General features: G+C 33.2%; 1 protein-coding gene across 1 annotated transcript; it reads right to left on the minus strand.

Moving 5' to 3' along the window:
* Positions 1-2,325: 2,325 nt before the first annotated feature.
* LOC140437573 (uncharacterized) lies at positions 2,326-5,304 on the minus strand. Its single transcript, XM_072527176.1, has 3 exons — positions 5,177-5,304; positions 4,606-4,758; positions 2,326-4,351 (listed from the first exon to the last, which is right to left on the minus strand). Exons 1-3 carry the CDS (start codon positions 5,201-5,203, stop codon positions 2,339-2,341), a joined length of 2,193 nt encoding a protein of 730 aa, XP_072383277.1. The 5' UTR covers positions 5,204-5,304; the 3' UTR covers positions 2,326-2,338.
* Between the last annotated feature and the right edge of the window lie 21,736 nt (positions 5,305-27,040).

Raw genomic sequence — 27,040 nt, forward strand, 5'->3', positions numbered from 1 at the left:
AAATAGCGTGTTGCTTCGAATTGAATAAAAGTAAAATATTGCTTGGACTACATATTAATAAATGGTAATGATTTACATTTACAAATAGTCGTAATATTCGCGATTGAAAACAAAGTATCTGACCTCTGGCGGAATAAATTTAAACTACTAAAAGTGGTATAAACAACCAGACAGCTGTTGATTTGAATAGAATTATTAAATTTTTTTAGTATATTTCAGCATTATGACTATGTCACAGTATATTGCCAAAGAATATTCTTTATAAATTAATATACTGTGACTACGTTAAAGTATTTTAAATCAAATCGATATTGTTCTGTTCCTCAATGCAATTCAAGATCGACAAAAGATATTTCTCTATTTCTCTTTCCTAAACTGGAAAACTTGAGGAAAAAGAGGAAATCAATAAAAAGAAAATACCACTATCATTAAGTCAATAACATACTGAGAATACATAATTTATTTTCTTGAATAACAGAAATACAAATACTTACCATGTTGGGATAGTATCGTGAGGTTTTTTCCTCATGATTTATTACGGAATCTTTTAAAGACAAATCATGTGCTATTATCTTTTTTGACAGGTGACTCTCCAAGTTAAGTTTGATTTCATGTAATCAAATGAACTATCTTACAATAAACTCAACAAGTTATTTATTTATGTTAATATACAATAAAGTACTTAAGTACATGTCAAAAAATAGTATAAAATAAAAATTAACATATTAAAAACATAAGGCATAATATAAAATAATGCATATATTAGGTAGTAAGACAAACATTACACAAAACATTATACTCTGGGTTCCCAGGTATACACAAAATAGGATTCTGGATTCATCAATACACAAGCCAGTTCCAAATATTTAAGTTAAAATTTAAGAATTCATCACTTGAAAACTGCTTCCCCTTCAACCAATGATCTCTTTGTTTCACCACAATACTCAAAGATATCATTAGGCTAATTTCCATTTTTAAATGATAAAAATAACTCGTCTTAAACCAAACTAAACATGCAAAAGCAATGGTAAACATTAGTTGTTTATACCATTTATATCGGCCACAGTGTTACCAATGGCTGGGCATGGAAAGATGCACCTCCCTGTCAAAAATTATGCGATTTTGTCCAAAATTATGCGCTGTGTTGTAAAACGTGTGAAGCAATCAACAAACATCAAACAAACCTTATTTTTATGTCCTTACTGTCATCTGTCACGTCCTGTCAGTTGTCATTGTAATAGTGATTGAAAATCATGATTGAAAATGGATTGAAAGCGTGTCACAGTCACAAAACAAATAAACAAAATGGTAAATGATGGTAAACAAAATAAACAAGAAACTGAAAAGAAAATAAGTAGGATTGAGGTTTAATTTTTATTTGTTGATTTAAGAGTATGTTAACTGTCATATAAAAGCTTGGCTAGGTTAGAGTGCCTTAAAATGCGAAATGCCCAAAAAAAGTGTGTGATACTGGTACACCCTTGCCCTTGATGGTTATGTTATAACTTAAAAACAAGAATATGGCGCATCTAGACTGGATTAATTTTAATAGGTGAGTACATAATTATATATATTTTTATCCTATTTAACTACAATTCATTTGATTGTGGAACCTGTTCACTTTTTAATGCTTATATGGTACTAAGAATAAGAACTATTCCATCATCATAGGCATATGAAAATATGCTCTTAAAGTGGCAACTGGGAACTGCAAGGTTCTAGTAAAATATCTATGGAAACTGAATACAATAAAAATTATAATTATGACTCTTTCCTACATATTTGTAATACTTTTTTTATAATTATGTAGTTTAACTTTTTTTTATTTTATTTCAGAATACCTTATGTACTGTGTCCTGTGTCATGAGCAATTGATGAACCTGTCTAGTTCCTCCATGGTATTTTTCTATGTTTCCTAGAGACAACTTATTGTGGAAGGAGTTTACTTATGTGCTTTTGAGGATAACAATGATACTCCTGTTATTCATATCAGCAAAGAAAATGTACCTTTGCAATTGAAAACTGTTGCATATACCTCAGATCGGTAAAATGTGAATACAAAAAGAACATGTTCAACTAATTTGTCTTCCTCAGAAACTGAAGACATAAAAGTTTGCAAATTATTTGCCAAGTTATTTTCTTTACTTAAAATATTATCAGGAAAATAGGATATTTTGAAAAATATACATCATTTGTAATATTTTAGCTTTAATAATCAGTTATGAATGGTACTTACAAGTAAACAACAGATTAAATATCTTAAACTAATGTAAATTATTCTATTAAAACAAAAACATAGGTATACTTAAAGTAGAAACATACTATATTAAAATACAAGCTACTGATTGTCTTTCCATGTATTATGGCCTAGCATTTTTTTGGATGGTATGAATTTTAAGCAACCGCCATTCTTTTCAACTCCTGCTTTGGTTGCCAAAATAGCCTTTGCTGTTGAAGAGTTTAATAAATTCCGTTTGTCACTTTTTATGTTAAACAAATCACTAAATATACGTTCTACACTAGCATTAGAGAATGGCAAAACAAAAAGTAGCTGTAGCGTTTTTTTTAAATTCGGAAATAAAAAAGCATTAGCATCATTTTTTAAATTAAATATTTGAGACCAATATTGCTCACAGTCATCTGAATTTAAATTTAATTTTTCAAAGTCTAATAAAGCGTGTCTTCTCCATTCATTATCTAACTCCTGAATATTAACATATTCTTTTAAAATAGGGAATTGATTAGTTACACATTGTAATGATTTTATTTCAAAGCTTTGTGCAATTTTGGGATCCAATATTGAAATTATTTTATAGATAGGGTCGTTAAAGGTGAATCGATTTTTAATATTACTAACTAACTCTATATAGAATTCTAAAATACATTTAAAAAAACTATCAAATTCTTTTTGGTTCAAATTTGGCTTTTTTTTTAATTCTTTCAAGCTTTCTGTTGCAGCAACTCCTATATAAATATCATGTAAACTAACAAAATTTGTAGGGTTTTCATGGTTAAGTCTAAATATGTCGTTGGTTCTTTTTATTACAGACATCTTTATAAAATTAGAACACAGCGTTCTCAACAGAGTTTCAGTTTGTGGCTGAACCTTACAAAGAAGTGGTTTTTCTGACTGAAAGAGTAAATTGAAATCTGTCATTAGTCCTAAAGAATATGACATAAACTCTAGATACACCGGTGTGAACAAATTTGACATGGTTTCCAACATTGTTTCTGTTGTAATTGACGGGTCTTCAAATACATACTCTGTCAAATATGCTCTAAGTGGCTCATATTGCTCAAGTACTCTATCGACACATTCTTTAATAGATAACCATCTTGTTATGGCTGGAGAGAGTATCTTGTGAATTTTCACTTGAAAAAAATTTTGGAACTCTATAAATTTGTGTCTCCTCAAAGCACTCCTATTAAAATGACTGCCTATGTTCCGTAGCAGATCTTCCACATGCCTAGGTAATTTTAAACAGGCTTTTGATGTAGCTAAATGTGCCATATGACATGAGCATCTAATGCATACTATGTGTGGAAATTCTTCTTTTAACTTGGAAAATACAGAGTTAAACTCTCCAACCATAACATTGGTGGTATCTGATGAAAACCCTACAAAATTAGTCAGTGGAATATTCTTTGAAGTTAAACAGTTCTTTAGAATACCATATAAATCACTAGCTGTTGATCCATGAGCCTCGACAAGATCAAAAAATTGTGTTTTGGTTGAATTATTTTCATAAATTATAGTAGTGAATGCACATTGCTTTTTTACTGAAATATCAGTAGTTTCATCCATAACCAAAGAAAAAAAACATCCTGGCTCCCTTAATTTAATATATAGTTCTTCAAGAAAATTATACCCCAAGTTATTGCAAATAATTGACTTAGCTTTGGTTCGTTTTAAGTGTAATTGTTTAGCAATTTTCGAGTCATAACATATATTTTGAATTAAAGGAGTTAGGGTGTCTACTAATAAAAATGGCAGGTTATTGCTTGCCAACAAGGCACATAACTTTAACTCTGCCGTTTTTACAGCTACATCATCAGCATTTGGTTTATACAATTCAGTGAGTTTAGTATTGCTCGCCACTTTTGTCCAATTTAATTTATGCCTTTCACTTATTGAATGTTTTAGTAATACACTTTTATGAGCTACAATATCACAATCACATACCTTGCAATAGGCGTACTCATTACCCTCAGATGATGGTTGTTTTATTGATTTTTCTAACCAATTCTTAAACTGTGGTACACTTTTCCAAGAGCTGTTAAAAGTCTTCTTTTTTTCACTCTTTGATGCTTTCTCTATTTTTATTTTCTTTTTTGCTGGTGTAGGATCATTCTAAAAATATAATCATAATTTAGATGGTGTAAATCAATAAAATATTAGTCAAAGTCAAATACAAATGTATTTCACTACTGTAGTAGTTTTAAATCTTTCTCATATTATACCTAATTTCTGTAATTATATCTGATATTTGTAGTTTATAGTTTAATTTAATTATATTATCTATATAATTTTAATAAATAAATACGATATGAAGTCTGTGTTTTTATGTAATTTTTATAAAATTATCAATTGCTTCAATACATTACCATAGTATCGCCATTGTCACTCATAATATGAGAATGTGTGGGAGCAGGATAAATAGGGGAGCCTTCAACTTGATGACTGCAACCTGGCTTTTCTACATCAAGTGGTACTGGGGAATCTTTCTGCTTATTTGTCTCTGTTTCCTGATGTTTACTCTAAAAAACAATTTGCTTTATTAAAACACAAAATTTAATTTTAAGAAGCTTAAAAGATCTATACAAAATCTACTGAACTTTTACCTCTCATTCACAGCAGGTATATGTTGGTAATTTTGATTTTTGAAGAAGCATAAAGATATTGTAAACTATATGGTACTTAAAAAAACCAATAAGTACCATTAATTATTGTATAGGAAATGATTTTTTGATGTGAACAAAAAATAATTATTTTAAACTATTGAACATGCATCCTAGAAGGTACAAATTTAGTTATGGTTAATGCTTATGTGATTTCTCTATTATATATATATATATATATATATATATATATATATATATATATATATATATATATATATATATATATATATATATATATAAATGATTGTAACTTTTAACTATTTTTTATATTTACCTTAAAACTGAAAAGCCACTTATCCATTTTCTATATATTTTTTAGTTTCTTTGCACAAACACAACACACAAAGTAACAGTTGAAGAAGTACACTTGAATAATTAATTTTTTTTTTCAATTTGTGCCTTATATTTATATATGTAATTTAATGTGAAATCCCTGTAAATACAAATGTGAAGTACCTACCTACTCAAATATATGTGAAACCTTTCCTTCAATGTGTATTGATTGGGTATTGTCAGATAGGGGGATTTTTCTGGTGAGAAATATTTGCTTGGGGAATAACAGGGCACTTTATAGTTAGATTCTTACTACAAAGAATGAAAAATGATTTTAATGTAAATGTTATTTATATTATACAAATGACCTTTTCCTTTTCAGTACCTTTCAATAATTGCTCCCTCCAAATAATGGTGAAATTTTTAAAACAAATTTATTTTTTGGTTTTGAGATATTTAATATGTCTTGGCAGACCTCACCCGCCTACTCCTGTTACTATGGGAAATTGAGATTCATATTGTTGTGAATTTATTAAAAGGTTCAATATTTATAACACTTACGAATTTAATTTATTTAAGTTTTATTTATATTAATTTATCTTACAATAATTTGTATATCCGAGCGTTACATTTAAAATACCCGATCGCGAGAGTCTTCAAAATTAACTAACTGTTTTCAAAATAAAAGTTCCCTCATATTTATACGAAAACAGCTGCTCTAGAATCCCATGGATTTTGACCTCAATTGACCTGGTTTCGCCTCGAATGGACAGGCCTAATTCCGGAAGATTCGAATGGAACCAGTTTTTTTTATTACTTGGAGTTTATGCCAGTTATTCGAAAGGTCTCGTATATTCTAAAACAGAACAGCATTAGTCATAATATAATACGGTTATTTTAGGCCAGGATAATTATCGTAACATTGCCCCCCTCTTAAAAGATGGTTCCTCCTGGAACCTTGTCGGGACTGGAACCGGAACTGTATGCTGGTATCGGCAACTGGACCCTCTTTTACAACTTCCAGTTGTATAAAAATGACAAGGGACGGTTTTCTCTCCGCACCAGTAACTATGCGGATTGCAACAGACTAACACCTGGACTTCGGTGTCTTTAAAGATCTCCTCCACCATATTTCGGATAACCCTCCAATCTAATTGGCGGCACTCCAACTTTGGCATGGCTAACTTTTGCACGTCGGACTCTAGTACGTGCTCTCTCAATTGAAGTAAGGCTTCCCACACATCTCGGTAGGTAGGTTGGTCACGGGCAGTGTCTTTTGTTACCAGGTAGAAAAGGTAACGTGATGCATCTTGGAGTTTCAAGGTTTTACCGGGAGCTGGCACCTGGCATTGAAGTTCTGCAACTCGACCAAACTTCCTTCGAAAGACGGATGCCAACCCTGGTGCGTCTTTGATACTGGCCGGGATGGTAAGGGCCAGCGAGTAGTCATCGGGGAGCGCGAGTAGATCTTGCTTTTCTTCAGTGGTAACACCATGTCTTGCTTTACCGGTACCTCCATAGGCACCCATGAATTCCTCAAACGTGAGGTCAGACACGTCTTGGATTTGGTTTACTTCCACTTCTTCATCTACGTCGTGGTCACCTTCGAAAGACGCCAGCCGGTTATGGTGTACTATCATCGGCTTTCCCCTCGGAATCTTGCTTATTCGGTAGATGACATCGTTGATCTTCTCCATGATGAGGTATGGACCTTCCCAAAACTGCTGCAATTTGGGAGAACAACCTTTTCGCTTCTTGGGATTATACAGCCATACTTTGTCGTTCTTCTTAAAGCAACCCTTTTCGGCTTGTGTATCGTACCGTTTCTTCATTCGGTCGCTAGCGATCTGAAGGTGGGAACGGACCAACTCATGTACATCGTCCATTCTTCTTCGTAATTCGATCACATAATCTTCACCTGCTACATCTTCTCCAGGTCGACACCCAAATTCTAGATCACAAGGTAGTCGCATTTCGCGTCCGAATAGGACTCTGGCTGGTGTCTGGCCCGTTGATTCGTTAACAGCAGATCTGTAGGCCATTGTGAAGAACGGAAGGTATTGGTCCCAGTCTCGCTGATGATCGGACACCATCTTTGTCAAATACTTGCCAACTGTCCTATTCATTCGTTCTACCATACCATCCGATTGCGGATGATACGCGGTAGTTCTTGTTTTCTTCATGCCTAGTCTATCACATATTCCTTGGAATAGATCACTTTCGAAGTTCCTGCCTTGGTCACTATGGATCTCCAAAGGCACTCCAAATCGGCTGATATATTCTTGGATCAACTTATCTGCAACGGTGGCGGCCTTCTGGTCTGGAAGTGCGTAAATCTCGACCCACTTAGTGAAGTAATCCATTACTACCAACATGTACTTGCCCCCATTTTCACTTTCTGGAAATGGCCCTGCAATGTCCAAAGCTATTCTTTCAAACGGGCTTCCAACATTATATTGTCTCATAGGAGCTCTCCTTTTCCGGTGAGGCCCGTTACTCGTAGCACAAATAGTACATTTCTTACACCAGTCTTTTACGTCGTCGGAACTGTTCATCCAATAAAACCGTTCCCGAATTCGCTGAAGGGTTTTCCTTACACCAAAATGCCCTCCCGATGGACTGTCGTGTAACTGACGAAGTACTTCGGCTATTCTACTCTTTGGGATCACCAACTGTCTTCTCTTCTCTGAACCGTCATCATTTTCCAGGACTCGTTTAAGCAAGCCATCTTCGATGATAAATGAGTCCCACTGGGCCCAATACGTCTTAACTACTGGGCATAGGTTTGATATTTCCTGCCAAGGTGGTCGACGGTTTTCCTCTTTCCATTTTCGGATTTTCTGTATAACTGGATCTCTCTCTTGTTCTTCCCTTATCTTAGTAGGCGTCCAGTCGTCGTTGACAATCGTCGTTCTTAGCACTGCTGCTTCCTTGGATTCCGTTTTGTTGCAGTGAGGACACTCTGCTGGGCATGGCCTTCTGGAAAGAGAATCAGCGTTTCTGTGGCTAACTCCGGCTCGGTGCTCAATCTTAAAATCGTATTCTTGGAGTCGTTCGATCCACCTGGCTATCTGACCCTCTGGATTCTTAAACTGCATCAACCACTTAAGGGCGGCATGGTCGGTTCGGATTAAAAACTTCCTTCCATAGAGGTATTGATAGAAGTGCTCTACTGATTTCACTACTGCCAGAAGTTCTCTTCTCGTGACGCAATAATTCCGCTCAGGTTTTGAAAGGACTTTACTAAAATATCCGAGGACTCGTTCCTGTCCTCCTTGAATCTGAGACAGCACTCCTCCAATTCCCACGTTACTTGCATCCGTATCTAAGATGAACTCTCCTTCTGGCAGTGGATACCCCAAAATTGGTGCTGTTATTAAATGCTTTTTCAACGTTTCAAAGGCATTTTGGCAGTCTATATCCCAGCGGTATTCTCTTGCTTCCTCTGTAAGTCGCGTTAATGGCTTAGCGATATCTGCAAACTTCTTAATAAACCTCCGGTAGTAAGTACATAGTCCAAGAAAACTTCTCACTTGATGTTTGTCAGTTGGTTTTGGCCATTCCTTAATGGAATCGATTTTTCCCTTATCCACGGCCACTCCTTCTTTACTGACTATATGACCCAGATAATTGACTTTACCTTGAAATAGCTGGCACTTCTTGGGGTTTAGCATCAATTGGGCAGCTTTAAGTCGATTAAAAACGTTTTCTAAATTCCTCAAATGATCTTCGAATGTCTCCCCCAAGACGATTATGTCATCTAAATAAACCAGGCATGTTTTCCAAGATAACCCCCTCAACACATTTTCCATAAGCCTCTCAAATGTCGCAGGAGCATTACAAAGTCCAAATGGCATAACGTTGAATTGCCACAATCCAGATCCTGTGGTGAAGGCTGTCTTTTCTTTATCGACTGGGTCCATTTCTACCTGCCAGTATCCAGACTTCAAATCTAAAGTAGAAAACAATTTACTTCCAGCCAATGTGTCCAATGTGTCATCGATCCGAGGCAGAGGATAACTATCTTTCTTGGTAACGTTGTTCAGCAAACGGTAATCCACACAGAACCTCGTCGTTCCGTCTTTCTTCTTAACCAGGACCACCGGAGAGACCCATGGACTCGTAGAAGGTTCTATCACCCCGTCTTTCTTCATTTCCTGAACAATCGTTTCAGCTTCCTCTCTCTTCGCCTGTGGTAATCGTCGAGCTGTTTGACGAATTGGCTTAGCATTACCAGTATCAATTTTATGCTTAACAACGGTAGTTCTTCCCGTCTTTCCTCCTTTCGGTACGAAAATATCACGATACTGCCGAAGAAATTCCCTTAATTTCCTTTTCTCCATCTGATTTAGAGACTGTCCTGCAACTGCAACCATTTGGTCGAATTTGTCGTTGGAATTATCAGATGTTGTCGCCTGACGAATTATGGATGTCACAGGTACACAAGTTCCTACTTTTGTCTCTTTCTTTATGGTCACTGGGTAGTCGTTGACATTGATAAGTCTCACAGGAATTTCTTTAGCCGAAGTCACCAATTCCTTTCCAATTATGATTCCACGGCCAACCTCATCGTCGTGGTTCCAAGGCTCCATCATAACAGGTCTCCCTTCGTCTACAATTCCCTGTAGTCGCGCTACTATGATCGTTTCGCTTCTCGCAGGCACGACTGTATCTTCTGTAATGGCTGCTTGCACAGTGTTGTCATTATGTGGATGGAGAAATACCTCCTCGTTGCCAACTTTGATTACCTTATTCTTAAAATCCAATTGGAATCCATGCATATTCATTACGTCCATTCCTAATATAACATCCTCTTCGATGTCAGCAACTATAACAGTATGGACGAACTTTTCTGCTCCAATTCCCAATTGTACCTGGATTTCTCCATGAATGTTAGCATTTTCACCTGTAGCGGTCCGAAGTCGCAACCTCGTTGGTAACAGTTTCTTTCGGCTGTTTATAACTGTCGGGCGTATAATGGTTCTGGTCGCTCCGGTATCCACCAACAACGTATGCTTTTTACCATTTATGTCTCCATCGACATATACACTATCTTCACGACATTTCAAAGAAGCTATTAGTATGAGAGGGTCTTTGGAAAAGTTCTGGGTCGAAGCTGCCCCCCTAAGGCTGACCCGTTCTAGTTTTCCTGATGGTGAGTTTCTTGATTTGCGTCGTACCTAGGGTGCTTACAGGAGCTTCGTACGTGTCCTATTTCGCCACAATTCCAGCATCTGATGGTCTTCGTTTTCTTGTATGTCATGCTTTTCATCATATTAACGAGCTGGTCAAGTTTATCTTCATCTCCTTCCTCTTTTACAGTCCTAACTTTACTGTACCCGCCAGAGGCCTGCGTAGCTGACTCGTATTCGAGGGCGGCGGATAGGACATCAACCAGCGTCTTGTGACGAGCTAATCGCAGTGTTCTCTGCATTTCATGATCACGAAGACCATCAATAAACGTTTGAACGGCCAATTTTTCCATCATGTCTTCGGGAGCTGTTGGATAAGCATATCGTACTAATCTGGCAATATCTACCTCATATTCTTGAAGAGCCTCATCTTTCTTCTGTCTACGATTTTTAAGCTGTGACTGATATACATGCTCCAAATGTTCGTGACCATATCGCATATTTAACCTCTTCTTCAGTTGTTCGAAATCATCGGTCTCCTCTACGGCTATGGTCTGAAGCACATCTAAGGCATCTCCTCGAAGAGCGATAGTCAGGTTTACAGCCTTTTCTTTTTCAGACCATCCATTTGCTCTTGCGGCTGATTCGAACTGTTTCATGTAGTTGTTCCATGATGATTTTCCGTCGAAAGTTGGGACTTTAACATGAATAGAACCTCCACTTCCTTCAAATTTCGGCCGTGTCTCCAACTTAAATTTCGTCTCGTCTTCTTTTATCTCCACTGTAATCGGATTGTTACCTCTCTCTGCTGTCCCTGTTTCTTCCATCTTCCTTTCCATCTCTTTAATCTTTTCTTCGAAGGCCAACTTATCGGCAGCAACTTGGTTTTTTAACGAAGATATTCTATCGTCCAGGGCAGACATCTCAGAAGTGACTTTAGAGATTTCTGAAGAGATGTTAGCAGAAACTTTGCTTTCCAGGGAAGAAATCTCGTTAGAAACTTTGCTTTCTAAAGAAGCGATGTCGCCGGAAACTTTCGAAATATCGCCAGAAACTTTGTTCTCCAATTTCGAAATCGACGAGATGACAGCATCTTCAAATATATAAGTCTCTGGATCTAGACCTTCTTCTAGCAAAGCGTTCTTTAGTCGTTGGACTAACTCAGCCTTTTTTCCGGTAGAAGCTAATTCTCTGTCTTCGAGATGTCTTCTTAAATTCGTCACTGTGAGCTCATAAATCGTAGCCATTTTCACAATTTATTTTACGTATTCACTTGTATTATTATTATAAGTCTAATTTATGTTCGATCCCACTCTGACACCATTTGTTGTGAATTTATTAAAAGGTTCAATATTTATAACACTTACGAATTTAATTTATTTAAGTTTTATTTATATTAATTTATCTTACAATAATTTGTATATCCGAGCGTTACATTTAAAATACCCGATCGCGAGAGTCTTCAAAATTAACTAACTGTTTTCAAAATAAAAGTTCCCTCATATTTATACGAAAACAGCTGCTCTAGAATCCCATGGATTTTGACCTCAATTGACCTGGTTTCGCCTCGAATGGACAGGCCTAATTCCGGAAGATTCGAATGGAACCAGTTTTTTTTATTACTTGGAGTTTATGCCAGTTATTCGAAAGGTCTCGTATATTCTAAAACAGAACAGCATTAGTCATAATATAATACGGTTATTTTAGGCCAGGATAATTATCGTAACAATATACTTGTTATGCAGTTTTTTTCGGTTTCTTACAAATTATTACATATATAGAAATTATTACATTTTATGATCTGACAAAGTAAGGAATAGAGATTCCTATAATTTTGTTAGATACACTTCTAGATGTTAACCTATGGTATTATTCTATGGCCTCATGAATGTTGCTGCTGTCAATTCGTTCGAATTATAAAAAAAACAATTCAGAAGAATTTAAACATTGCTGAAAAATATTTGAAAGATTTAGGAATATGACAAAATAAAATATGAGGAAAGCTTTGAACCCTCATTTAGCTTGAGTTGTACAACAACCAGCATTACACTTATCAAATACCCCTATACCAGGCCCATTAGAAATGACCACCAATAAAAAAAAGAAATTGCAAATACTAAAAAAGATAGAAAACGCGATATTTTTGCACATTTTGTCTGTCCTGGTTGTGTATGGAGAACATTGTAGCATGTTGCTCTGAATGCACAGAGAACAATTTGGAGTAAAATTCAAAGTTGTATTTTGAGCAGAGAATTTTTCTGTTTATTGTTATAACCAAATTTGTGTAGGTTAATATTTGTATTTTAATAAAACATCTGTAGGAATTTTGGAAAACATTTGTTTACCAAGTGCTAATAAAAGTTAAACAAAGCAGAAAATTAAAGGTTTTAGATTAATTCCTATATTTTTTGAAAAATAAAACAACAAAAATAGAATAACATAAGGTCCTTAAGTAATAGACACGTAAACCGACAAAATACTTAAAAACATTATGTGAATGTTATCTGAAATTTGTAAGTCATTTAAATTTTGGTCCTGATGGACTCCACAGGTGACTTTTTCAGACCACCCGTCCACTCCCGGGTTAACCCTAAACCACTCTTAATGAAGGTGACTCAGGTGGCCGAAAATCAATTTTTACATGTTGTAAATTTATTTTCGATATAATGCCGCCATAGAATGGAAATTTTCTTCCATAAAGTAATTTTTATTTGCTAAAGTTAATGCTGTATAACTATAAAATGTCAGGTCAGTACAAACATCTTTTTTTAAAGGAAAAAAGAAGACGCGGACTCTTCTTATAAACGTTGTAAGCTGTGGCTTGGCCTTGGCTTTTTCTTTTGCTTAGCTGGATTATGCGAAATTGTGCGATTTTATGAAGGATGCGAAAATTATGCGCTGGGAATTAAATTATGCGCAAATCGCATAATTATGCGCCGATTGGCAACACTGATCGGCCATGACACTGCAATCGACCTGCCCTCTACCAAAGAAGATAGACGCTTATAGAAGAATTTTTCACTGTTATTTTTGAGCATAGCAAAAGATGTGACATAGATAAAGAAAAGTGGGACGAGTGGAACGCACGTGTTGCACGTGGTACCACTAAGGAGCGGTTTGCTTCTAAAATATGAAAGAGTGGGGCAATAAATGCAACTTTAGATATTTTTATATGTAGATGCCGCGTGGTCGTAGAATAGGATTAAATTTTTGCGTTTTATAAAATTGTTTAAAGAAAATAATATTATTTTAACTTTTAATAAATTAATCTTTTTAGAAAAATTATTATAATTCAAATTTTTAATTGAAATATGTACAAATCTTAAGTATAAATCAGTTTAAGACTATATTGTAATAATTTCACCAATATTCATTCATTGTGAAAATTATGTTTTAGATACTATTAGTTGTTATTTTAAAACAAGATTAAATAGTACCCATACAGCGTAAAAACTTTCACATATAGGTACTATTCATTAAAATGTACTGTTAAAGTTTATTTTGTTATTTCAAAAATAAATCAGGAATGCTTTTTGTTGTTATTGAAAAATTATGGATGAAATGGAAGTTTTGGCGAAATGGAAAATTTCATAATTTAGTAAAAAGTTTCATTGAATACTTTTTTTTTAAATTGAAATTTTTTAAAATTGTTTCGTTAATTTCTGGGCAGAAAAACAGTATAATAAAAAGTTATGTGACGGTTTTTCGTTGTGTTGGAACAAACCAATTTTTAATTCAAAGTTATACAATTAAAAAAATAAATACTTTGAATATTGTAAATATCATACATTTTTAAGTTTTAAAATTAAAAATTTAGGAATTTAATATATTGAAAATAAAGATTTTATTGTGAAAAAACAAAAAAAAAGACAGTTTGCAAATCAATGGCATCGAAATTTGTTTAGGCGTAGATGCAAAGTTACCCGTTCGTACTCCTTTCCCACTTCCCCCTAACTACATATTTCATTATGAAATTTTCAAGATAGTTTTAAGCCGACGGCCACGGCACCACGCTGTGAGTTTATGCAGCCACCCTCTTAAACCATAACCAAATCGCCCATTTGAACTGGTCTTCTATAAGCGTCTATATTCTTTGCCTCTACATTCAGTTTCAATCGCGAATAATGAGTGATAATGTTTTAAGTTTTTTTGTATTCGGTGGTTTATATACCTAAAGGGAAAAGTGACAGTTGGCATGGAGTTTGATATTGATACAGTGAAGTTATTACCTTTATATGATTTATGATTTGTATTATATGAAACATTATTACTGAAAAACTGAAAAGCACCTGTTCAATATTTTAAAAAATCTGTTCAATGACACCAAACATGACCAGTCCACCCCCTAAGTGGGGGGAGAAGCAACTTTGAAATAATTTTACTTGTAAATTGAAAATCACATCCCGTTTTGCAGATTTGTATTCCTCATAAAACGTAAATAAGTTTTATTGTGGTATAAAATTAATTATTATTATAAAAATAATATTGGGATACAATAAAAAATAAGGTTTCATATTTAATATTTCTAATTTGCCTCCACCCCAGCCCCCGAGTCGTAGTTTTTGTTACTCGATTTTTCTGTTTTTCAACAAAATGTATCGAATAAAAGTTACTTATTTTTGTATAAGGAATCGAAATCTGCAATTAAAATGGGGCTTTCTGTTAGAATTTTAAAGTTGCCTCACTTCCCTTCCCTGGGTATCGAGTTTAATGTCATTCGCTAGATTAAAAAAAAAATATTGAACGCGTGTTTTCTATTTGATTTGTTCGACGTGTTGGACAGATACACAGTTCATATACACTTCTGAAAACGGCACAATACCGCACATCGAAATTTTTGCGTGTCTCTACTGATGGAGACGAAACTTGCAGAAGTTTTGTGATAGTGGTCAAAATCAGAGCACAATACATCATTGTAATATCAACAGATATAGAGACTATGGTTCTCACAGTTCCGGTCTCTTATTTAGCATATTCTCACAACAATATCCCAGAAATTGAATATAACGAAAACGATTAATTGTTTCAGCTCATGGAAGGAATTCATAGTGCACCACACCCATTCCAGTGAAAAAATAAATTATGAACATTATATTTTACGTTCTATTTCAACTGTCATGCTTTTTCAAGTGTCGAAAAGATTTTTGACTTCTATTGAAAAAATTGACACTTTTTTGTGCCATTTTCAAATTTTCATACCCGTTTCCCACTTCAACAACTTCCTGACAAATCTGAATTCGGTGTTATTGCCTTGGAACAAACCACAGACCGAGGTAGGTGATCTGTGGAACAAACTATTCTGCTCTCCTATGTTGGTGGATGTCAGATATTTAGGTGAAAATTTCTTGGTATAATTTAAACTAAATAGTACGACGATTTGATCATATGAAACTCTTCACTCTTTTAAAAAGTCACAGAGGATGACAACGTGGGTTGTCTGGCTTTCTTTAAATCCCATAAATCACTCATGACAACTTCTCCTACTCACAATATTCACCCGCAACACCCTGTCATAACGATTCAAAAGTTGCTATTAATGCTACCAGTTCAACTCAAAAAGTGACATAGATTTTGCTCTTAGTTTAAATTAACGTTAAATATGCAACACTTGCTCTTTAAAAACAGCTGTAGTTAGCCTAACTAAACAACAGAGGTTGTCTTGGTGAGGAAGCACCAGCCTCAGTGACGAATTTCGTGAAGGCCGACCACCACAGTCATTGTTGCTGTGTGCGGCATGATTGAAGTAGATCGACATCTATCATGAGATTAGTGCATTATTAGGCATACTCACCAGTCAAATACAAATCATTTTGCATGGCCATTTAGTACTGAGAAAGATGAGCAGTCTTTGGATTCTTCATAATTCGACTGCCGCCTGTAAGAAGGCACTGCATCACACTCGAGGACGAGTCAACGGAAAGATTCAACGCAGACTACACAAGTTTGGTATGGAACATTGTGACTGTTGGTGAAACATGGATAGGTATATTACTATCAGCCCGAAAACCGCCTCTTGCCATCTTTACTACTCTATTTGTTGTCATTCGGCCTATATGATCGTTCCATTTTACTCTTCTATTTCTTACCCAGTGCTTGATGTTCATTACCTTGCATCTACGTCGTATATCTGTACTTCTAGCTCCGTTCCATAGTATTTTACCATCAATTTTTTAAAGTGTTTTCATCTCTGCTTTTTCTAAAGTCTTTTTTGTCGTTTCTGTGTCTGTTACTGCCGCGTATGTCATTATTGGTCTGATGACTGTTTTGTAAATTCTGCCTTTCATTTGTTTCCCGATATTTTTATTTCATCATATTGTTTCCTTCAGGCAACCTACGGTTCTATTTGCTCTATTCACTTGATCTTCCACTTGTTTCGAGCTTTCCGTAGCTATACTCTGTTTTTTAACCAGGAGGAGTAAACTAAAAAGACAGATTCACACCCAAGAAAGTTACTAGAAAAGTCACCAAATATATCTTCTTTTTTGGTTGCTTGTCTCGGCCTTGCGGTAATCCAGTAATCAGTATTGGACAACCTCACACATCGATTCTAACCTAATTTTGTTTGTTTATGCACGTTTGAATAATAATTTTTTCAATTTACTTCCAATATATATTATTTAGTTTTTCTACTACCTTACGTAGATCTCCAAGAATATGTAGTAAACCTATTGTAAAAATGAATTTGTAAAGAAATTCATTGTTAAGGAAGAAAATGTTATATTTGATGCATATATTTAAGTTTGTATTACAGATGGTAACAGAAAAGAAAAGAAGGAGAGAACCGGATGGCAGAAGGTTGAGGTTAAGATTCATAGTTTTTAGTATTGTACTTACATATTAAAATAAAGTAGTTTTCAAGTAATATATATTTCATTCTACACTATATACACAGTACACAACAAAAAACAATCGTATTGAGCGATTATTTGGTATAAAAAATACCAAAAATTAAAAAAAAAAATAGGTTGAAGAAAGTTTAACTTCAAAGTTCAAAATCGGTATACATAAAAAAATGCATTTTCTCAGCTTCCAATTGAGCAATTTTCTTCATTTTTTTTTAATTCAAAGTAACTTGAGTAGAGCCAGCTAAATAGCGCATTATCAAATTCCAAATATGTTTTAATTTTATTATAATAAATAAATTAATTTTTTTCTAACTAACACACAACAAAAAGGCTTTAGTTTTGTTGTAATAAATTTATTTATTTATAACAAAATAAAACTACATAGGTATTTCTTCCTACGTTGTGGAATTTTTTTTACAAAAACTTACCACACGTGTACTTTTTAACTTTATAAATAGAAATATTCTCATTTGAATGGTCTATAATTATTTAAACAATCTTTGTTTAAACAAATTAAATTTTTTTGTTAATTTTTTTACCTGGCGGGGTACTTATCAGTTTCAGCGGTTCTGATTTCGCCCCAGAAGAATATGTCATCTGTGTTTATATTTCCTTGATCAAATAAAGACTATTTGATTAAACAAAGATTGTTTAACTAATTATACAGCTTTCAAATGAGACAATTTGCATTTAGAGCGTTAAAAGGTCTACAACATAGGAAAAAATAAGTAGTTATATTTTGTTAATTTATTTTTAACAACATTAAAGCATCTTTAGGATTAATTGTAATAATGGATTGATGGAAATGGATTAATGGTATTTATTGCTATTTTGCAGCAAGGGAAATAAATTAAGACATTTTTAACCTCTATTCGTATAACAGGAAATTTAATCATTACTTTATTTTATTTTTGTACGGCTTTGCTTTAAAATGAATAATTTTAAAGTTATAAGCGAAGAAAATAGAAAAAAAATCGATATGTTCAGTAATTTTTAATATTTTTAAAGCTCTTTATCTTCTAATCGATTCCCTAATTCAGACATAATATATTTTTTGGGTAGCACGTTTTATTTACTATATAATTGTGGCTAACCTATATTTACGTACTTAAAATTGATTTGCTTCAAGAATTTATATAATAATGAACGACACATATTTGGAAGATCTGGGCGGTTGTTTACTTCACTTAAAATTTTATTTAATGTACTGTTTTTATATAAATACAAACGAAAAATTAAAAAAATGTAAGGAATAATGCAGAAAATACCATGATACTATGATTAAGAAGATAAGATATTGCGCATAAGTCGTGACGTAATTGGAGACTTGCACGTTCGTAATGTCAATTTTTTGAATGTGTCAAGAAATCATTTTTAATAAATAGTTTGGAGATATCCTTTTGTGTACGATTACTGTAATTATTAAACCTTTATTTAATATTATAATTTTGCTAATTGAATAATTTTATCATAGACTGCATAAAAATCCCATTTAACTTTAACAAGAATTCAAATTCTGGTCTCCAATGACGCATGCGCGAACACGACCGATTTTGTGCTACGGGAAGATCCTATCTTGTTAGTCATAGTATCATGGAAAATACAGAAAATCGTCGATATAATTTTGAAATTTAAAATTTCACAAATGTCATTAGTGTCAAAATGTCATAATTTAGTGGAGTAAACTTGCCTGCGGTTGGACCAATTAGAAACAAGAATTACGGCGCGGAAAATTTGAATTACTCCTCCTGGTTAAAAAACAGACCATAGATACTGTGATGCCTAGATATTTAAAATCCATCACTTGTTCTTTTATCTCACCTTCCAGCTCCAATTTACATCTTAGTAAATTTGCTGTTATAACCATGTATTTTGTCTTTTTTGGCATGTTAAATTTTCTGGCGGTTATATCAAATTGGTGCAGCATACGTTATAAATCATTTTCACTTTGGGAAAGTAGTATTGCGTCGACTACATAGCAGATTATTTTAAGTTGTTTTTCTCCCATTTGGTATCCTCTTTTAGAATACCATTTAGAATAATAGAGGACTCAGGGAATCTTCCTGTCTTATCCCATTGCCAGCTTCATAGGGTCAGTTAGTTCTTCTTCCACTTTTACTTTTATTGTGTTGTTTTGGTAAATATTTTCGATCGTTTTGATTGCCTTCTTAAGGTACACGTAACATAGATAATGTCGGTTTGTTGTATTCTAATGATTTCTCTTGCACTTGCCTCTTTATAAATATAGCGTCGGTGCATGATCTTTCCGACCTAAAACCATGTTGTTCTTCGGCTAGTGTTATAATTTTATTCAGTTTATTTGTTATCACTTTGGTTGTTAATTTTATTGTTGTGTTTAATAAATTAATTCCTCTGTAATTTTCCGGGTACGATTTGTCATCCTATTTTAAGCGAGTTATTAGGATGCTTGATCTCCATTCTTGAAGAATTCAGTTTTGTTCTATTATTTTTTGGATTAATTTTAATCGTTGTTTGGTCAGATCTAGTCCTTCGTACTTTAGGAGTTAGTTCGGTATTCTGTCCTCTCCTGGCGATTTTCTGTTTTATTATCTCCAGGTGATTCTGTTGCTATGTTAATTGTGTTATTTTTGAGTTTTTCTCAGCTTTCCTCGATGTTATCGTTTTCTAATATTTCTCTCTCTCTCTCTAATATCTCTCTTGGGTGTGAAGTATCTCTTGTATTATACCAAGGGTGTATAAATGAAATAAACATATTAATTATATTTAATTATCTTTATTTGACACATATTAAGAACTTATAAAGTCTGATATTTGGTTTTATAGATAAAAATACAAGGTAATCATACATAATTATTAATTAAAAAACATTAGTTAACTGCCCAAGTTGCAATTTAATAATTCATATTCGGTTTTTCATTATTTTTCTATTCCTAAATAAAACAAAATAAATACACATTTTATATTACATTAAAGTGTAAGTTGTTACTAATAAAATAGCGATTTTGTAACAAATAAGTATCTACGTTTAAAGTGAGAAATGCTTTCTGTTTCTTATAATTTATATAGAAATATATAACCGATAAACATTTAAAAAGTCTTACCTACACGACTGCTAAGATATAATATACTTAATATTAATAAAAAACATTATTTTATGGTAAAAAATCACTCTTTTTTGAACGAAACAGGATTTTTCGAAATATATCCGTAAGAATTTTGAAAAATCTAAATATTTTATAGATATTATAAATATGTGTAGCCAATATATAGAACTTATAAAAATTAACACTTAATAATCGGCACCCAATAGAATTTTCAAGTTAGAGCATGAATTCATTTCATTTTTATGACTAAATTTGATTGGGTCATGCAAATTGATTAAAGAATTAGCCCGCAATTGCTAATTTCCAAGCAGATACGGAATAAGGAAGGATACAGAACTCCAATATTGCAATCTGCGATCGCAGAAAGATTTTAGTCCAAAGTTTTACGAATATTGTCACAAAGAAAATCATGAAAGGATAAGGATGGTAAATAATGTCAGGTCATTTCATGCAGAAGATGCTCATTCAGGCTAATTTTTATTAGTATTTAATTAAAACACGGAGAAAGTTCCAAGGAGAATCGACAAAAAGCAAGAAGATATATGGACTACGTAAAGAAAGAAGTAATATGGAACAAAATAGAAAATACTATGAAAATGGTAATGGAGCAAATCTTAATGAGAACAAGTAGAAGAGAAAAACAACTGTATACCGATGAATGTAAAAATGCAGTACATTAGAAAATCAAAATTAGAATACAAATATTCAAAGAAAAAAAATATAGAAATAAGAAAAGAAACTTCCAACTAAAAAGTGTCGGAGTGCAAGACAATTTTAGAAAGAAAAAGTACAGTACAAATTCAAATACCTGGGGTTCATAATCACGAAAAAGGCAACAACAGAGGAAGAAATTACACAAAGATTAGGACAAACAAGAACAGCAATCCGACAACTTAACTCAGTATGGTGGGATAGAGACACCTAAATATGAAGACAAAAACGCATATTTATAAAACATTAGTGCGAAGTATTATGACATATGGGGCCGAAAATTGGATCATAAACAAGAAAAACAGCAGTAAGATAATAGCAACAGAGATGGAATGCCTGCGAAGATGCTGCAGAGTAACAAGAATGGATAGGAGAAGTAATGACGAAATAAAGCGAAGAACATCAATAGAAACAGACATACTAACATATATAGAACAAAAAAGACTAAAGTGGTATGGACATGTAAGAAGAGCTAGCGACAGCAGATGGATAAAAAGAATAACCGAATGGAGCCCCATAGGAAGAAGGAAAAGAGGACGACCCCGAAAATCCTGGAGGAACGAAGTAGACGACGCCATGAGTAAGAGAGGACTAAACGATGGAGAATGGAACAACAGAGAGAGATGGAAACGGTTGAGCGAGGGAAGGCAGTGAATACTGTAGAATCCCTAAATATATATATAAAAAGTACAGACATTTTTATAAATATATGAAGCTAATGAGAAAATAATAAAGTGGACACCAAGCAAAGAGGAAGGTATTGGGGAAAACTTGAGGAGAATAAGAAAATATATTAAAGAACATTCAGGAAACAAGATTTAGTGCTGTAAAAATAAGAAATAAACAAGGCTGGTGACAGAGGAAATACTGATGTTCATGGACCAAAGAAGAGAAGCCAGAACTAAAGATAAAAACGAATACAAGTGAATGCACGCAATAATCAGACTATATGAGAAAACACAATTTCATGGAAAAGAATGTAAGACAATTTGAAAGCTATGGGAAGAAAAATGCATTGAATAGGTCCATTGCCATAACAGTCCAAATGACAAACAATGGAAAAGTGCAAGGACCCATGAGGTGAGAGTTGAAATACGAAAGTTATTGGGAGAAAATCAAATTAAAGCACACTGTGACCTTTTTAACACAATTTAAAACACGGGGATAGTAACAGCATACCAAAGCAACAACGTGCAACAACATGCAGTGATTATCGTACAAAAGTCAAATGAGTCACGTTTTAAAGATTAGTAAAAATTAGTTTAAAGTAAAAAAACTTAGTAATACTCGGTTTGGAGTTAGGAGTGGCTTGGGTATGAAAGAAGCCCGTTCAGTATACAAGTACTGATATAGATATATAAATGATAAAGTATACAATAGTACAATTAACAAGATCTAACATAAAAAAATGCTAGAAATATTGAAAACAGCAACAAAAAAGCTAATAAACTTGATTCTTCGAAAAAATACATAAAAGACAGTACATTAGACTCCATAAAAACATTGTTTATGGTATGGGTGTAACAACCCGACAATTTGGTTAGTGTTAAAGCAGCAGACAGAATCACCAACTCTCTCTGTCTTTAATCATCTCTTATCTATTTACAGAGTTCTATGATGCCTTGTAATATATAAATATGTGGTGAGTATATATGCCATACTCCAGAATTTTTCAAATACAAAACCGATGAATTGTCGATTTACCATCTATGCAGCATATTATAATTGAGATTATTTTATACGCTGTATTTAGAAGCATAATTCGTCTGTAGTTAGAACATTCGATGATACCTTCTTACTTGTGCATGGTGCAGAGTATTCCAATCACTAGGGAGGGATTTCTGTCTATTTATTTTTTTAACTCTTAAGTATCTTGGCCTCCGATAGATTTGTTTCCAGATATTTTTTTAAACGCCGTTTTAAAATTATTGGTGGTTCCTCTTCCTTTTCATTCGCTTACCTCATCTCTTTTGCGTTCAAAGTTTTCTTCCTCTTCCTCTACATTAAGTTCCTTTCTAAAATGTCCCACTCATCGATTTAATATATATTTCCTTTCCGGTAATAGCTATCCATATATACTCACGTATTGGTTTGTCGTGGCTTTAAATTCGTTTCTGAATTTTTTTCTCTAGTCATCTGCCATCATCAATCTTCATCTTTTTCCTAGTTACATCCATTATAAAACCAATAATTTTTCTGGACACCAGTTTCTATTTCCATTTCATTTTATGATGTTCCTATAATAACTTCGTTTATTCTGATTCAGTAAGAATCGAATTTTTTTCTGGATTTCTTCATTTACATTTTAATTCGTTGGTCTAGCTGTAATACTGTCAATTTATAAAAGAGGAAACATCTCAGACTGCAGTAAATATCATGGTGTAACACTACAAGACATATTGTGTAGTGCTAGCCACATTAATAAAGAACACCACAGAAAAATTGTAGAAAATAAAGTCTAAAGTACCAATGAGTAATATGCTATGAATACGATATATAAATAGATCTATTTTCCATTGATTTCAAAGCAGAGTATGACTCGATGGACAGAAGAATCCTTGTTGAAATTTGACGAATATGAGTCCACAAAAACTAAACATGATTTATTCTGTTCTACAGTATTGTGTAAGAATTTATCGCCAGAAACACTACAATTACCAGAACTTAAACGTACGTACACAACAAGTAAAGGCTATTTCGGCCACGTTTTTCGACAGGATGGTCTCGAGAATCCTATCATACAGGGAAAGGTCGAAACTAAGAGATTCCCTATAAGATACATTGTTGCAACCGGACTATCAGAATATGCGAGAATTACAGAATATAGAAAAAATGTATAGTAACAAGTTAATGACTAAAAAGATCAAAAGAAGAAAAGGTATATAAAGAAGGTCTTTATGTCTACCCTTAAAAATATCTTTTAAGCAGGGACAGAGAATCCAGAATTGGAGAAGACAGGCGGTTGACGAGAAACAGAAAAAATTACACACCTATAGGCCTATTAATTCACTTAAAAACAATTATTGAATATCCATGGCACACTGTAATCTAGGGAAATGAGAAAGTAGGTCAAATTACAAATATAAGTCGAATAAACCTAAATCATGCAACAATAATTATAATATATCCTTATATTGACCTCAAAAATTTGATTATTATTCAGTGTACATATATGGCAAAATTACTGGGAACAATCAGTGCAATATGCTCACAAGTGAAGACCTTGAATGACCCTATTATTAGAAGAGACCAAGTCATTATTAACTGCTTGTGAATTGGCCATACTGTCCTAACACAAATTTTTAAGTAAAAAAGATCCACTACTAACATCCACCAACTGCTCCATTCCTTTGATAGTAAAACATGTCCTTCTTGACTGTACATTATTCAGAGAAGAAAGAAGAACATATGGATGTTCACGGCTAACCTCAAAACCACTCCGATCGAAAATATTTCAACAATTATTCAAAAAATACAAAATTATATTATTGTAATTCCACTAATAACCCTGCATTGTTAATGTGGTATAATTGTGTAAATAAAAAAAATATTGAATATTTTTTTCACAGAACTCAAGTCTGTGCACACTTCCGTATTTTTCTCTTCTTCGTTGGCAGCCTAATAAAAAATTGTAATAAACACCTTTTAATTATAGCTTTATATAATATGTACGATAACATCTTAAGGAACCATAATGTGGTGAAACATGTTATGCAAAGTAAATATAATCGTAATTTTTCACAAATATAGTTTGATTTTTATTGTATAATATGAAAACAGAGTAATGCTTTATATAAGCAATTTCTAATTGCAATCAATATTGTTATTCTTTATTTGATTAAATAAATATTGCATGCATGGAAATCATTTATACATCTCCATAAATTTGGCGTGCTAACTTGTAGATATATTTTGAAAATCCAACAGTATATCACAATTGTGCGGTTTAAAGATAATTTCGATTTTTATATTAAAATAATAAACATAATAATTTTCGATACAACAATAACAAACAATATAAATACTTCGTCTATTTTGTTAGGCTTAGAAATTAACCGATACCACAGAGCTTCTGGCAGTTTATAAGGAAAAGGAAATCTAGTAACAAGTGCATATTTTACAAGTACCACATTATATATTATTCAACCGAATTTAATTTAATTCTAAGTATTTCATTTTAGATATTTCAAATGCGCCAATGATTCTGAAAAAATCAGAAATTGATGTTAGGAGTGTTGTAGTATTTTGAGAGGGAAAAGAATCTGGACAAGTGTTACGACCAATTGCAGCGCCTGATAAAATTAGTTTAAAATGATTCTAAATATAAGCAGTAGTTTATCTGTATGGAGTTAATAAATGTTTTGTTAAATTATTAGCTGAATTAAATATTAAGATCAAATTAATTACCTACAAAAAGGATCTAATTCACGTATCAACAAAGTAACCATTTGCTGAATGGCCCGCGCTCGTGCCCATTATTTTCAATGAAGGATCTTGTGATATACTATATTTTTCGTTGTGTTGCCAGGCGCTAGAATGAACAAAGTGGATGGTTTGCCTACACGTTAATACACTAGGTACAATTGATCACGACATAATTTAGTCGATAAACATTCAAGGATTTTCCTTTTGAATTCGAATGGCATATTGGTTGGTATCATTGGAGTTCTCGGAATGAGAACTTATTAGTATCAATCACACGTATTAGTAAGTTGTGATTCCAATAAATTGGAAGGAGTGGATTTGGTTTTGAATTATTAAGTTTAAGTCCTTGTTCATATCCTTGTTCTTTGCTGCTGAAATTCTTAAATCACTCAACCAATTGTGATTTTTGGGATTAGCAATCGATGTTTGGGAACACTTTATTAATGAACTCGTCCCTCGTTGAGACGAAATGTCAAAAATAGCCAGCAATCGCTTGGAGAAAACTTCGACAAAAATATTGCTTGGAGAAATTTTCGACAGAAATATCGTTAGCAATACAACTTATGTGTTTCTCATCAATCAGTTTAACTTATTGTGCACTTCTTTATATTTTGGGTTTAACATTGAACCATTAATTCGAACTTGTGTAATGCATCTCGATTATATTCACTTTCATTTTCCATTTGCCCATTGAAAGCGTTGCTCAATTCACAATTTGACGATGGCATTCTGAGCTTGACCAACAAACAACTGCACATAACGTAATACATATCTTCGATCAAAAGCAAAGCCTGGTTATGTACTTCCTCATTAACCTCTAGATAGGGATTTCTTGAACTGACACAAATTCTTGTACTGTACATCCTTTGTACAGCTTGTACTGTCCATATTTATAAACAAAAAGTTATACAGAGGTTATAATTAAAAAAAAAAACAATAATGTGCTGTTATCTGGTAACAATTTTTGAAACTTTGTTATGGTTAAACTAAAATAAATAAATATCTTAAGATCAATCTTGAGATTTTATTTTATAAACAAACAAATTGATTTTAATTGATTAACTGGACTTTTTTTTATTTCTATAGATAACAATAACAGTTATTCATGCGCATTTGATTAATCCTTATTTTTTTTTAAATAATTATTCTGCTATTCTGGGCGGAGACAAATAAAAAAAAACAAAAATTATTAAAACCGGTCCAGCCGTACTCGAGTTATAAATAGTGCAACTAACACGGTTTTAGGCTTTGTTTTGTAACTTGATTGAGTGATTTATTGATTGAAGCTTGCATTTTTTTTATGGAAAACTATGCACCGACTATCTTTGTAAAATTGCTTCGTTAATTAATGTTTAACAATGAAGTATGAAAAACGGTATTCACTTTTAACTGAGCGAAAGAACAGAATACATACATGCACTATTTTTACAAACCTCTTCTTGTTTCTAACACTTTTGTCTGTCTTTCCATTTTCTGTCATTAAATGTTTCATTTTGTTTTGGTCAAAATAGTCATTTTTTAATTGTAATGGTTAAAGTTTGCGGAGAAGATTTTTTCTAGCTGTTAGTTTGACTTTGGTTTCAAATAATACAGTTAAAATGACAACGTACGATAACTCAGAGGTACTTAGGGAAAACACAGTGTTAAAGGGCTTTTTAACATAATT

The sequence above is a fragment of the Diabrotica undecimpunctata genome, chromosome 3 (genome assembly GCF_040954645.1).
Source record: "Diabrotica undecimpunctata isolate CICGRU chromosome 3, icDiaUnde3, whole genome shotgun sequence".
Taxonomy (NCBI): domain Eukaryota; kingdom Metazoa; phylum Arthropoda; class Insecta; order Coleoptera; family Chrysomelidae; genus Diabrotica; species Diabrotica undecimpunctata.

Coding starts and splice junctions, on each gene's coding strand:
- LOC140437573 (XM_072527176.1), bottom strand. CDS start 5,203: ATGGATAAGTGGCTTTTCAGTTTTAAG. Junction 4,759..5,176: donor AGTGGCTTTTCAGTTTTAAG/GTAAATATAAAA, acceptor ATTGTTTTTTAG/AGTAAACATCAGGAAACAGA. Junction 4,352..4,605: donor GTGACAATGGCGATACTATG/GTAATGTATTGA, acceptor TTATATTTTTAG/AATGATCCTACACCAGCAAA.